Below are 14,179 nucleotides of genomic sequence, written 5' to 3'. Positions count from 1 at the left end.
GAATTTATCTGAACTCAGATCTGCTTCCCAAAAATAACACGGTCACTGTGTTAGAACGTTTATTTTGATTGGCGATCGGGTAGCCTGATTTCTGCATTTATCAGAGTACCATCAGGTAGCCTGATTTCTGCATTTATCAGAGTACCATCAGGTAGCCTGATTTCTGCATTTATCAGAGTACCATCGGGTAGCCTGATTTCTGCATTTATCAGAGTTCCATCGGGTAGCCTGATTTCTGCATTTATCAGAGTACCATCGGGTAGCCTGATTTCTGCATTTATCAGAGTACCATCGGGTAGCCTGATTTATGCATTTATAAGAGTACCATCGGGTAGCCTAATTTCTGCATTTATCAGAGTACCATCGGGTAGCCTGATTTCTGCATTTATCAGAGTACCATCGGGTAGCCTGATTTCTGCATTTATCAGAGTACCATCAGGTAGCCTGATTTCTGCATTTATCAGAGTACCACCGGGTAGCCTGATTTCTGCATTTATCAGAGTACCATCGGGTAGCCTGATTTCTGCATTTATCAGAGTACCATCGGGTAGCCTGATTTCTGCATTTATCAGAGTACCATCGGGTAACCTGATTTCTGCATTTATCATTGTACCATCGGGTAGTCTGATTTCTGCATTTATCAGAGTACCATCGGGTAGCCTGATTTCTGCATTTATCAGAGTACCATCAGGTAGCCTGATTTCTGCATTTATCAGAGTGCCATCGGGTAGCCTGATTTCTGCATTTATCAGAGTGCCATCGGGTAGCCTGATTTCTGCATTTATCAGAGTGCCATCGGGTAGCCTGATTTCTGCATTTATCAGAGTGCCATCGGGTAGCCTGATTTCTGCATTTATCAGAGTGCCATCGGGTAGCCTGATTTCTGCATTTATCAGAGTGCCATCGGGTAGCCTGATTTCTGTATTCATCAGAGTACCATCGGGTAGCCTGATTTCTGTATTTATCAGAGTACCATCGGGTAGCCTGATTTCTGTATTTATCAGAGTACCATCGGGTAGCCTGATTTCTGTATTCATCAGAGTACCATCAGGTAGCCTGATTTCTGTATTTATCAGAGTGCCATCAGCATTATTAGGGAAATCATTCTTCTTGCAGAGTATGTAAAAGTTTTAATCAAACTATTATACTCATCTGATTATCCACATTTAACACATTATTGCTTGCATGTGACCGTACTCAGGGTATATTTGTAGACGTATTTAATGTTATGTGTCCGCCGGCTGGCTGGTCTCTTGTCTTCCTGAGAAATACACACACTACCAGAAAGAGACAAACCCCCTAACCGGCTCTAGGCTCATGAAGGCAAAGGGTCAGAGGTTCAGAGTTGAAGGGTCATTCTGGGGTCACTGTGAGTGGCAAAAACAACACTGGCAATGAGGTAAGGTGTTTTTGTTAGAACCTTTGCAGAACTTAATTTATTGGTTGTCAATATGGTGGCCTGATTCTTACATGCTCTGCAAAGTTATTACATCAACCAGAGACAGTTGACTGTTGCTAGTTGTACTACTACAGCATTAGTAAAGAAGAACAATGCTGATAACTACAGGAGATAGCAGGATTACATAATCATCAGCTTTATGTATTTTGTTGTTGACTGGCTGTTCTGAGAAGATGCAAATCTGAGACACTGCACAGTTTACATTCATTTATATAACACTGCCCCCTAGCAGCCAAACATGAACATTGCAAGGACGCTGACAACAGTTCTGCATTGCTCTCAAGTTCAAGGAAAGTGTTTGCAGGAAGGAAACAACGCAGACACCCAGATGGAACAGCTACAAGAACACTTATCTCCTCTAGGCTCTAGCCTAGTACTACATATATATATATATATATATATATATATACACACACTATCGTTCAAAAGTTTGGGGTCACTTAGAAATGTCCTTGTTTTTGAAAGAAAAGCAAAAAAAAATGTCCATTAAACTAACATCAAATTGATCAGAAATACAGTGTAGACATTGTTAATGTTGTAAATTACTATTGTAGTTCTTTATAAAACATCTACATAGGCATACAGAGACCCATTATCAGCAACCATCACTCCTGTGTTCCAATGGCACGTTGTGTTAGCTAATCCAAGTTTATCATTTTAAAAAGGCGAATTGATCATTAGAAAACCCTTTCGCAATCATCTTAGCACAGCTGAAAACTGTTGTTTAAAGAAGCAATAAAACTGTCCTTCTTTAGACTAGTTGAGTATCTGGAGCATCAGCAGATACTCTGTACTCTCTGGACAACACACTCAATCAGACCACTCATATCTCTCTACAAATGACTGTGCTCTAACCTAGTTCCATATCTCTTATCTCTCATCATATGACTGTGTGTTTACCTAGGGCTTGCAAGACAGCTGTGATGACTGCAGGACCTCCGTGAATATGAAACTCTGCACTGTCTTCCCCTGTGAAGCTGTGGGGACCTGACAAGAAAGCACAACAACAGTCACAACAACATTGGATAAGACAAACAAGAACAGCTACTATGAGATGCTTATAAACATTATTTTTTTTAAATCAAAATGCATTGTGGGTTTATCCAATAATAACTGTGTGATGTCCTCTAGGACCGATCTGACCTTTGAACCAGAGGACCAGTCCTCGGTCCAGCAGCTCTTTGGACTGGGGGTCAGTGATCCTCCGTAGCAGGGCGGTACGAGGAGGGGGTAGAGCCTGGGTCAGACCTGCCATGTTTCTCAGGACCATGGAGGAGGCAGGACCACTGACACGGACCACCGCCACACCACACCTGCCGTGGCCCGACGACAGGGCAAATATGGTCTCAGCATCACATACCGCTCTGGTCGGGATACACAGGCCCCTCGCTGATGGAGATGCTCTGCTGAAGACATTTATACAATTGTCAAGCGACTGGGTGCTTGAAAAGTGCGATATATATATATACACTGAACAAAAGATATAAAACACTATATGGAACTATTTCTAAGATCTTCATAAGTTACAGTTCATGTAAGGAAATCAGTCATTAGGCCCTAATCTATGGATTTCACATGACTGGGAATGCAGATATGCATCTGTTGGTCACAGATACCTTCCAAAACGGTAGGGGCGTGGATCAGAAAACCAGTCAGTATCTGGTGTGACCATTTGCCTCATGCAGCGCAACACATCTCCTTCGCATAGAGTTGATCAGGCTGTCGATCGGGGACTCGGACACCGATTTCTCAGAAACTTGGTGTACAGCATCTCAAGACCAAGATCTTCAGAAGCAGTTGATATCGTAAACATCATGGCCGCTGTGAGCCAATAAAGTTGAGTGAGGTCGGGCCTGAGGGAAGGCCCTGATGGAAGGCCATGAGGGAAGGTCCTGAGGGAAGGCCCTGAGGGAAGGCCCTGAGGGAAGGCCATGAGGGAAAGCCCTGAGGGAAGGCCATGAGGGAAGGCCCTGAGGGAAGACCATGAAGAAAGGCCCTGAGGGAAGACCCTGAGGGAAGGCCATGAGGGAAGGCCCTGAGGGAAGGCCCTGAGGGAAGGCCCTGAGGGAAGGCCATGAGGGAAGGCCCTGAGGGAAGGCCAAGAAGGAAGGCCCTGAGGGAAGACCCTGAGGGAAGGCCATGAGGGAAGGCAATGAGGGAAGGCCCTGAGGGAAGGCCATGAGGGAAGGCCCTGAGGGAAGGCCATGAGGGAAGGCCATGAGGGAAGGCCCTGAGGGAAGGCCATGAGGGAAGGCCCTGAGGGAAGGCCATGAGGGAAGGCCATGAGGGAAGGCCCTGAGGGAAGGCCCTGAGGGAAGGCCATGAGGGAAGGCCATGAGGGAAGGCCATGAGGGAAGGCCCTGAGGGAAGACCATGAGGGAAGGCCATGAGGGAAGGCCCTGAGGGAAGGCCATGAGGGAAGGCCCTGAGGGAAGGCCCTGAGGGAAGGCAATGAGGGAAGGCCCTGAGGGAAGGCCCTGAGGGAAGGCCCTGAGGGAAGGCCCTGAGGGAAGACCATGAGGGAAGGCCCTGAGGGAAGGCTCTGAGGGAAGACCATGAGGGAAGGCCTTGAGGGAAGGCCATGAGGGAAGACCCTGCTGGCCATGCATCTCAATTCTCTACAATGTTTCCTGAAGTCTGCACTGGTCCACTACCCACATGGATTCAAAAGTATTCGATTGGTGAGAACACCAGAGATGAAGTCAGGACCAGAATCCTTTAAATCCAGATCAGAGTTTTTAAGACCCAGACTAAGGACCAGTGGATCGAGACCATGACCTGACCAAGACCAGTTTGGGTAAAGATAGTATAGTACAGCACAGTTCAGTACAGTCTAGTATAGCACAGTATAGTTCAGTACACTAGTCTAGTATAGCACAGTATAGTTCAGTACAGTACAGTCTAGTATAGTACTGTATAGTTCAGTACAGTCTAGTATAGTACATTACAGTAAAGTACAGTACAATACAGTAGATTCAGTACAGTGAAGGACAGTATATTACACTATAATTATGTTCAGTACATTACAACACAGTACAGTTCAGTACATTAAAACACATTATAGTTCAGCACATGACAGTACATTACAGTTCAGTACATTACAGTACAGTTCAATCAATCAATCAAATGTATTTATAAAGCCCTTCTTACATCAGCTGATGTCATAAAGTGCTGTACAGAAACCCAGCCTAAAATCCCAAACGGCAAGCAATGCAGGTGTAGATGCACGGTGGCTACGAGACAGGAGAAATACACCAGATATAACAGACTGACCCTAGCCCCCCGACACATAAACTATTGCAGCATAAATACTGGAGGCTGAGACAGGAGGGGTCACGTCCGACAATATCCACGGACAGGGCCAAACAGCCCCCAACCACCAACCTACTATCCTGAGACAAGGCCGAGTATAGCCCACGAAGATCTACCCCACTGCACGAACCCGAAGGGTTAGCCCATGAAGATCAACCCACTCAAGTGACGCACCCCTCCTAGGGACGGCATGGAAGAGCACCAGTAAGCCAGTGACTCAGCCCCCGTAATAGGGTTTGAGGCAGAGAATCCCAGTGGAGAGAGGGGAATCGGCCAGGCAGAGACAGCAAGGGTGGTTCGTTGCTCCAATGCCTTTCCGTTCACCTTCACACTCCTGGGCCAGACTACACTCAATCATAGGATCGACCGAAGAGATGAGTCTTCAGTAAAGACTTAAAGGTCGAGACAGAGTCTACGTCTCTCACATGGATAGGCAGACCATTCCATAAAAATTGAGCTCTATAGGAGAAAGCCTATTGCGTACGTGTAGGTATGTACGGCAGGACCAAATCGAAGAGATAGGTAGGAGCAAGCCCATGTAATGCTTTGTAGGTTAGCAGTAAAACCTTGAAATCAGAGGGAGGCTAGCACTGGAGTAATATGATTTTGGTTCTAGTCAGGATTCTAGCAGCCGTATTTAGCACTAACTGAAGTTTGTTTAGTGCTTTATCTGGTTAGTCAGAAAGTAGAGCACTGCAGTAATCTAACCTAGAAGTGACAAAGCATGGATACATTTTTCTGCATCATGTTTGGACAGAAAGTTTCTGATTTTTGCAATGTTACGTAGATGGAAAAAAGCTGTCCTTGAAAAAGTCTTGATATGTTCGTCAAAAGAGAGATCAGGGTCCAGAGTAACGCCGAGATCCTTCAGTTTTATTTGAGACGACCATCAAGATTAATTGTCAGATTCAAATCTTTGTTTCTTGGGACATAGAACTAGCATCTCTGTTTTGTCCGAGTTTAAAAGTAGAAAGTTTGCAGCCATCCACTTCCTTATGTCTGAAACACAGGCTTCCAGGAAGGGCAATTTTGGAGCTTCACCAAGTTTCATCGAAATGTACAACTGTGTGTCATCCACATAGCAGTGAAAGTTAACATTATGTTTCCGAATGACATCACCAAGAGGTAAAATATATAGTGAAAACAATAGTGGTCCTAAAACGGAGCCTTGAGGAACACCAACATTTACAGTTGATTTGTCAGAGGACAAACTGATATTGTTCCGACAGATAAGATCTAAACCAGGCCAGAACTTGTCCTTGTAGTCCAATCTCTCCAAAAGAATGTAGTGATCGATGGTATCAAAAGCAGCACTAAGGTCTAGGAGCACGAGGACAGATGCAGAGCCTCGGTCTGACGCATTAAAAGGTTATTTACCACCTTCACAAGTGCAGTCTCAGTGCTATGATGGGGTCTAAAACCAGACCGAAGCGTTTCGTATACATTGTATGTTTACAGGAAGCAGTGAGTCGCTGCGCAACAGCTTTTCCATTTTTTATTGAGTTTGGTACACATTCGGTGGATAGGTTTATTATGTTCAACATAGGAGGGCCAAGCACAGGAAGCAGCTCTTTCAGTAGTTTAGTTGGAATAAGGTCCGGTATGGAGTATGAAGGTTTAGAGGCCTTGATTATTTTCATCAATGTGTCAAGAGATATAGTACTAAAAAACCTGATCTCCCTTGATCTTAGTGTTTTGCAGACTCAGTACAACTGAGCGGACTCCTCTTTACGCAGATGTAAAGAGGAGTCCGTAATTTGCTTTCTAATGATCATGATCTTTTCCTCAAAGAAGTTCATGAATTTATCACTGCTGAAGTGAAAGCCATCCTCTCTTGGGGAATGATGCTTTTTAGTTAGATTTGTGACAGTATCAAAATTACATTGAGGATTGTTCTTATTTTCCTCAATTAAGTTGAAAAATAGGATGATCGAGCAGCAGTGAGGGCTCTTCGATACTGCACAAGCTCGTCGGAAGACTTTCAGTTTGGTGTAGCACCATTTCCGTTCAAATTTTCTAGAAGCTTGCTTCAGGGCTCGGGTATTTTCTGTATACCAGGGAGCTAGTTTCTTATGACAAATGTTTTTAGGGGTGCGACTGAATCTAGGGATTTACGCAAGGTTAAATTGAGTTCCTAAATTAGGTGGTTAACTGATTTTTGTCTGACGTCCTTCGGTAGGTGGAGGGAGTCTGGAAGGGCATCTAGGAATCTTTGGGTTGTCCGAGAATTTATAGCACGGCGTTTGATGATCCTCGGTTGGGGTCTGAGCAGATTATTTGTTGAGACTGCAAACGTAATAAAATGGTGGTCCGATAGTCCAGGAATATGAGGAAAAACATTAAGATTCACAACATTTATTCCACGGGACTAAACAAGGTCCAGAGTATGACTGTGGCAGTGAGTAGGTCAGGAGACATGTTGGACAAAACCCACTGAGTCGATGATGGCTCCGAAAGCCTTTTGGAGTGGGTCTGTGGACTTTTCCATGTGAATATTAAAGTTACCAAAAATTTGAATACTATCTGCCATGAATAAAAGATCCGATAGGAATTCAGGAAACTCAGTGAGGAACGCTGTATACGGCCCAGGAGGCCTGTATGTAAACAGTAGCTATAAAAAGTGATTGAGTAGACTGCATAGTTTATGACTAAAAGCTCAAAAGATTAAAGGTTTCAGTCAGGCCAATCATATCAAGGATATGATCAGTTCATTGACTATAACTTCCTTGGAAGTGAGGGATCTAACACTAAGTAGTCCTATTTTGAGATATGAGATATCACAATCTCTTTCAATAATGACAGGAATGGAGGAGGTCTTTACTCCAGTGAGATTGCTAAGGCAAACACCGCCATGTTTAGTTTTGCCCAACCTAGATCGAGGCGCAGACACGGTCTCAATGGGGATAGCTGAGCTGACTACACTGACTGTGCTAGTGGCAGACTCCACTAAGCTGGCCTGCACCCTCTCATTGTGGAGCTAGGTGAGTTAGAGCCCTGTCTATGTTCGTAGATAAGATGAGAGCACCCCTCTAGCTAGGATGGAGTCCGTCACTCCTCAGCAGGCCAGGCTTGGTCCTGTTTGTGGGTGAGTCCCAGAAAGAGGGCCAATTATCTACAAATGCTATCTTTTGGCAGGAGCAGAAAACAGTTTTCAACCAGCGATTGAGAAGTGAGACTCTGCTGTAGAGCTCATCACTCCCCCTAACTGGGAGGGGACCAGAGACAATTACTCGATACCGACACATCTTTCTAGCTGATTTACACGCTGAAACTATGTTGCGCTTGGTGACCTCTGACTGTTTCATCCTAACATCGTTGGTGCCGACGTGGATAACAATATCTCTATACTCCCCAGTTTAAGCCTTAGCCAACATCATTTTCAGATTAGCCTTAACGTCGGTAGTCCTGCCCCCTGGTAAACAGTGTATGATCGCTGGATGATTCGTTTTAAATCTAATACTACGGGTAATGGAGTTGCCAATGAGTAGGGTGTTCAATTTGTCAGAGCTAATGGTGGGAGGCTTCAGTGTCTCAGACCCCGTAACGGAAGGAGGAGAGACCAGAGAAGGCTCGGCCTCTCACTCCGACTCGTTGCTTCATGGAAAACCGGTTGAAAGTTTCTGTCGGCTCAATGAGCGACACCGGTTGAGCATTTCCTTCCAGAAGCCATGAGAAAGTTGTCCGGCTGCGGGGACCGTGCGAGGGGATTTATACTACTATCTGTACTTACTGGTGGCACAGACGATGCTTCATCCTTTCCTACACTGAAATTACCCTTTTGCCTAACGATTGCATCTGAAGCTGAGCTTGCAGCACAGTGCAGTGAGTGCAGTGACTGCAATTAGAAGGCATCATGTTAATGTTACTAGTTAGCTTCGGCTGTTGGAGGTCCTGACGAACCACGTCCAGATAAAGCGTCCTGGGTGAAAAAGTTGAATGAAAAGTTGAGAAGAAAAAATATATATATAAAACGGTAATTATAAAGTAAAAACCGTAAAGTTGGCAGGTAGCAAAGTAAGGATTGGCAACAAACTACACAGCAGCACGTGAATAAGTCTACAGGTTGTGACCGGTTCAGTACATTACATTACAGTGCAATTCAGTACAGTACATTACATTACAGTACATTACAGCTCAGTTCAGTACAGCACATTGCAGTACAGTTCAGTACATTACAGCTCAGTTCAGTACAGCACATTGCAGTACAGTTCAGTACATTACAGCTCAGTTCAGTACAGCACATTGCAGTACATTACAGTACATTACAGCACATTGCAGTGCAGTACATTGCAGTACAGTTCAGTACATTACAGTTCAGTACATTATTGAAATCTAATGTTGGGCCAAATATACATCTACATTGAGTGCAGAAAACATTAAGAACACCAGTTCTTTCCATGACATACACTGACCAGGTGAATCCAGGTGAAAGCAATGATCCCTTATTGATGTCACTTGTTAAATCCACTTCAATCATTGTAGATGAAAAGGAGGAGACATGTTAAATAAGGATTTTTAAGCCTTGAGACAATTGAGAAATGGATTGTGTATGTGTGCCATTCAGAAGGTGTATGGGCAAGACAAAATAATTAAATGCATTTGAATGGGGTATGGTAGTAGGTGCCAGGCGCACCGGTTTGTGTCAAGAACTGCAATGCTGTTGGGTTTTTCACACTCAACAGTTTCCCGTGTGTATCAAGAATGGTCCACCACCCAAAGGACATCCTGCCAACTTGACAACTGTGGGAAGCATTGGAGTCAACATGGGCCAGCATCCCTGTGGAACACTTTCAACACCTTGTAGAGTCCATGACCTGATGAATTGAGGCTGTTCTGTGGGGAAAAGGGGGGTTTGCAACTCAATACTGGGAGGGTGTTCCTAATGTTTTGTCCACTCAGCGTATTTGTGCTATTGGAGGGTTTGGAGACCTTGCAGGCTATGCATGTCACTACTCTGCACTTTTTCCCTGAAGTGTGCAGTTGTCCACTACCCACATGGTGGTTCTCTGTAGCTCAGTTGTCCACTACCCACATGGTGGTTCTCTGTAGCTCAGTTGGTAGAGCATGGCGCTGGCAAAGTAGTGTAAAGAACTTGTATGCATGCATGACTAAGTTGCTTTGGATGAAAGCGACCTGCTGAATGGAATGTTATAGGATTTGTGAAACACTGGAACCTGCAATTCATCCACATACAGTGTATTCAGAAAGTATTCAGACCCCTTGACTTTTTCCACATTTTGTTACGTTACAGCCTTATTTTGAAATGGATTCAATTGTCCCCCCACCCCCCTAAAAAAAAATCACATTTACATAAGTATTCAGACACTTTCCTCAATACTTTGTCGAAGCACCTGTGGCAGGGATTACAGCCTTGAGTCTTCTTGGGTATGACGCTACAAGCTTGGCACACCTTTACACACCATTCTGTATACTTCCGGCCCTTCTTTGGACACTGTGTTAACAACCCTCCAGGCAAGCTTCAATGCCATACAACTCTCCTTCCGTGGCCTCCAATTGCTCTTAAATACAAGTAAAACTAAATGCATGCTCTTCAACCGATCGCTACCTGCACCTACCCGCCTGTCCAACATCACTACTCTGGACGGCTCTGACTTAGAATACGTGGACAACTACAAATACTTAGGTGTCTGGTTAGACTGTAAACTCTCCTTCCAGACCCATATCAAACATCTCCAATCCAAAGTTAAATCTAGAATTGGCTTCCTATTTCGCAACAAAGCATCCTTCACTCATGCTGCCAAACATACCCTAGCAAAACTGACCATCCTACCAATCCTCGACTTTGGCGATGTCATTTACAAAATAGCCTCCAATACCCTACTCAACAAATTGGATGCAGTCTATCACAGTGCAATCCGTTTTGTCACCAAAGCCCCATATACTACCCACCATTGCGACCTGTACGCTCTCGTTGGCTGGCCCTCGCTTCATACTCGTCGCCAAACCCACTGGCTCCATGTCATCTACAAGACCCTGCTAGGTAAAGTCCCCCCTTATCTCAGCTCGCTGGTCACCATAGCATCTCCCACCTGTAGCACACGCTCCAGCAGGTATATCTCTCTAGTCACCCCCAAAACCAATTCTTTCTTTGGCCGCCTCTCTTTCCAGTTCTCTGCTGCCAATGACTGGAACGAACTAAAAAAATCTCTGAAACTGGAAACACTTATCTCCCTCACTAGCTTTAAGCACCAACTGTCAGAGCAGCTCACAGATTACTGCACCTGTACATAGCCCACCTATAATTTAGCCCTATCAACTACCTCTTTCCCAACTGTATTTTATTTATTTATTTATTTTGCTCCTTTGCACCCCATTATTTTTATTTCTACTTTGCACATTCTTCCATTGCAAAACTACCATTCCAGTGTTTTACTTGCTATATTGTATTTACCTTGCCACCAAGGCCTTTTTTGCCTTTACCTCCTTTCTCACCTCATTTGCTCACATTGTATATAGACTTGTTTATACTTTATTATTGACTGTATGTTTGTTTTACTCCATGTGTAACTCTGTGTTGTTGTATCTGTCTAACTGCTTTGCTTTATCTTGGCCAGGTCGCAATTGTAAATGAGAACTTGTTCTCAACTTGCCTACCTGGTTAAATAAAGGTAAAATAAAAAAATAAAAAACACCTGTATTTGAGGAGTTTCTACCATTCTTCTCTCAAGCTCTGTCAGGTTGGATGGGGAGCATTGCTGCACAGCTATTTTCAGGTCTCTCCAGAGATGTTGCTACACAGCTATTTTCAGGTCTTTCCAGAGATGGTCAATCGGGTTCAAGTCCGGGCTCTGGCTGGGCCACTCAGAGACTTGTCCCGAAGCCACTCCTGAGATGTCTTGGCTGTGTGCATAGGGTCATTGCCCTGTTGGAAAGTGAACCTTCACCCCAGTCTGAGGTCCTGATGGTTCACCCATCTCCACAGAGGAAGTCTAGAGTTTTGTCAAAGAGACCATCGGGTTCTTGGTCACCTCCCTGATCAAGGCCCTTCTCCCCCAATTGCTCAGTTTGGCTGGGCGGCCAGCTCTAGGAAGAGTCTTGGTGGTTCCAAACTTCTTCCATTTAATGAATGATGGAGGCCACTGAGTTCTTAGGGGCCTTCAACGCTGCAGACATTGTTTTGTACCCTTCCTCAATTCCGTGCCTTGTCACAATACTGTCTCGGCGCTCTACGGACAATTCCTTCAACATCACAGCTTGGTTTTTGCTCTGACATGCACTGTCAACTGTAGGACCTTATATAGACAGGTGTGTGCCCCTTTCCAAATCATGTCCAATCAATTTAATTTACCACAGGTGGACTCCAATCAAGTTGTAGAAATAGCTCAAAGATGACCAATGGAAACAGGAAGCACCTGGGCTCAATTTCAAGTCTCATAGCAAAGGGTCTGAATACTTATGCAAGTAAGTATACATTTTTAATACATTTGCTAAAATGTATATATTTTTTTTACTTTGTCATTATGGGGTATTGTGTGTAGATGGCTGAAGATTATTTTTTATTTAATCAATTTCAGAATTAGGCTGTAGCGTAACAAAATGTAGAAAAAGTAAAGGGGTCTGAATACTTTCAGAAGGCACTGTATGCTCTTCCATAGTGTTCAACCATGAGGTGAGCATGGCTCAGAGGGCTAGTGCCTTAGTCTTGTAATACATACCAGCCCAAGGTTAACCCTCACCCCTGCAGCTTTGACAGACATACCTGGACAGGGAGGGGTGTTGTACCAGAAACACATTTTATGACTTGTAAAATAAGGCATAATATTTGAGCTAGTGAAAACAGGACAAAAAAAAGGCTTGGACCCCGGGTCATCGCTGCTTGCAACTATATTTATTATTATTGCTCATTTTAAGACCGGGAAGATACGTCAGATCATGGGACTGTTATATGGCTGGGTAACAAAATGTGGGTTATCGATTTGTTACGGGATATATTGGTTATAAAACGGTAGAAGTATGGTTATGATCAGGATACATTTAATTGAAATAAAAGCAACTGGCTCAGAGTTTTGACTAACCTGAATGTCTTGAGGGTGTGAATAGCGCTTCTCCACAATCCCCAAGAGCATGGCAACATTATGATTCAAAGCAAATCACAACAAATGTTGCATAGCTGATAGGTTCTGCCCATTGTATGTAGATAGATAGCTAGGTTATGTGTAGACCCTATTCTCGGTAGAAGCTATAACAACTACAGCTGTCCATGTGAAATGTTACCATCGTTTGTTACCAATGTTACCATCAAAAGGCGAATCTCACGTGAGATTCACTCAAGGCAAACGTTCTGGTGGTGACTGAAATACTTGAATATGGAAGTTAGATAACGCAGAGTTGTAGTTACTATCTATCGGTGACATTCAGCGCACAAACTCCCATCGCCTGTCTCCATGCTTCTTTCTTTCCGTTTCCAAAAAGACTAAAGCGTGTTAATACTACGGATGGTTTGTATTGGTCTGGAGTCCTCAATCTCGTAAGAGATGCATGGATGTAACTGGTCCAACCACCGTCAATCAAGAATATGCCCTCCTTTTTTGTGCTATCAAAATGGGTCCGTGCTGCTACTGCAGCGACATCATGTGCGCAATTTTGTATTCTGTTGATTTTGCATAAATATGACATCATTCGCTGACCTTGTTAGTTAATATCGTTTTGTTCAACGTTGTAGCAGAGATCTTAATATAATGACGAGATGCTCATGTCTACGCCCTTACATTGGGAGCCGTTAACCTAAACACGGGAAGGCAGGCGACAAGCTTACTGTAGGTCCAAAATAAGCTTTTAGAAACGCATTGGGCTTATTTTGGACATACTTTGGCGAGAGTGAAACCTCTTCCTCTCTGGTTGAATCTATGTTGTTGAGACTGTAGTAGCTGACCTACGGTTCTCGGTACTAGGCACATAATGAACAGGGGAACATTAAAGGTGCAGTATGCAGAAATCCCTCCGCCATTTCCTGGTTGCTAAAATTCGAATAGTTCGCCTAATTACAATTTATGGGACAAAGCAAGCAAGTACAGTGTATAGAATCATTGTATAATCTAAACCACAGTGAAATATATTTTCCATAACCAAAAATATTGTATTTTCAGCTGTTTGAAGCTGGTGTGCAAAACTGAAAGTAAAAGACGCAATAACGAAACTTAAGAACGAGAAGCATAGAAATATTACACATAGAACAGATCTACAGCTTCGTAGACTTGCTTTAATTAGAATGACAGATCTATAACTCACATTTCTATGGTCATTGGGTGGGATCACCCCAAAAGTTAACTTACATATTGCACCTTTAATATCATACTCTTTGATAACATGCATGCCTAGAGATTGTTCAATGTAGTTTTCTATTATGTTTTAAGGATGTTTTAGAAAGTGTTTTAAATTTAATTTTTA

General features: G+C 43.7%; 1 protein-coding gene across 3 annotated transcripts in view; it reads right to left on the bottom strand.

Moving 5' to 3' along the window:
- LOC139410270 (GTP binding protein 3, mitochondrial) overlaps window positions 1-13,196 on the bottom strand; it is a 37,535-nt gene extending 24,339 nt beyond the window's left edge. Inside the window, exons 1-3 of one of the 3 annotated variants that reach the window (XM_071155752.1) lie at window positions 12,808-13,196; window positions 2,603-2,862; window positions 2,360-2,446 (exon numbers count right to left, since the gene is read on the bottom strand). In XM_071155752.1, the coding sequence (XP_071011853.1) occupies window positions 2,360-2,446; window positions 2,603-2,862; window positions 12,808-12,866 (406 nt within the window). In that variant the 5' untranslated portion in view covers window positions 12,867-13,196. Of the gene's footprint in view, window positions 1-2,359; window positions 2,447-2,602; window positions 2,866-12,807 lie in introns of all 3 variants that reach the window. The other 2 variants (XM_071155751.1, XM_071155753.1) reach the window with 2 other exon arrangements.
- Between the last annotated feature and the right edge of the window lie 983 nt (window positions 13,197-14,179).

This window comes from Oncorhynchus clarkii, chromosome 5, assembly GCF_045791955.1.
Source record: "Oncorhynchus clarkii lewisi isolate Uvic-CL-2024 chromosome 5, UVic_Ocla_1.0, whole genome shotgun sequence".
NCBI classification, from domain to species: domain Eukaryota; kingdom Metazoa; phylum Chordata; class Actinopteri; order Salmoniformes; family Salmonidae; genus Oncorhynchus; species Oncorhynchus clarkii.
Note: the sequence above shows the minus strand (reverse complement) of the source record. Positions and strands in the feature narration are given on the sequence as shown.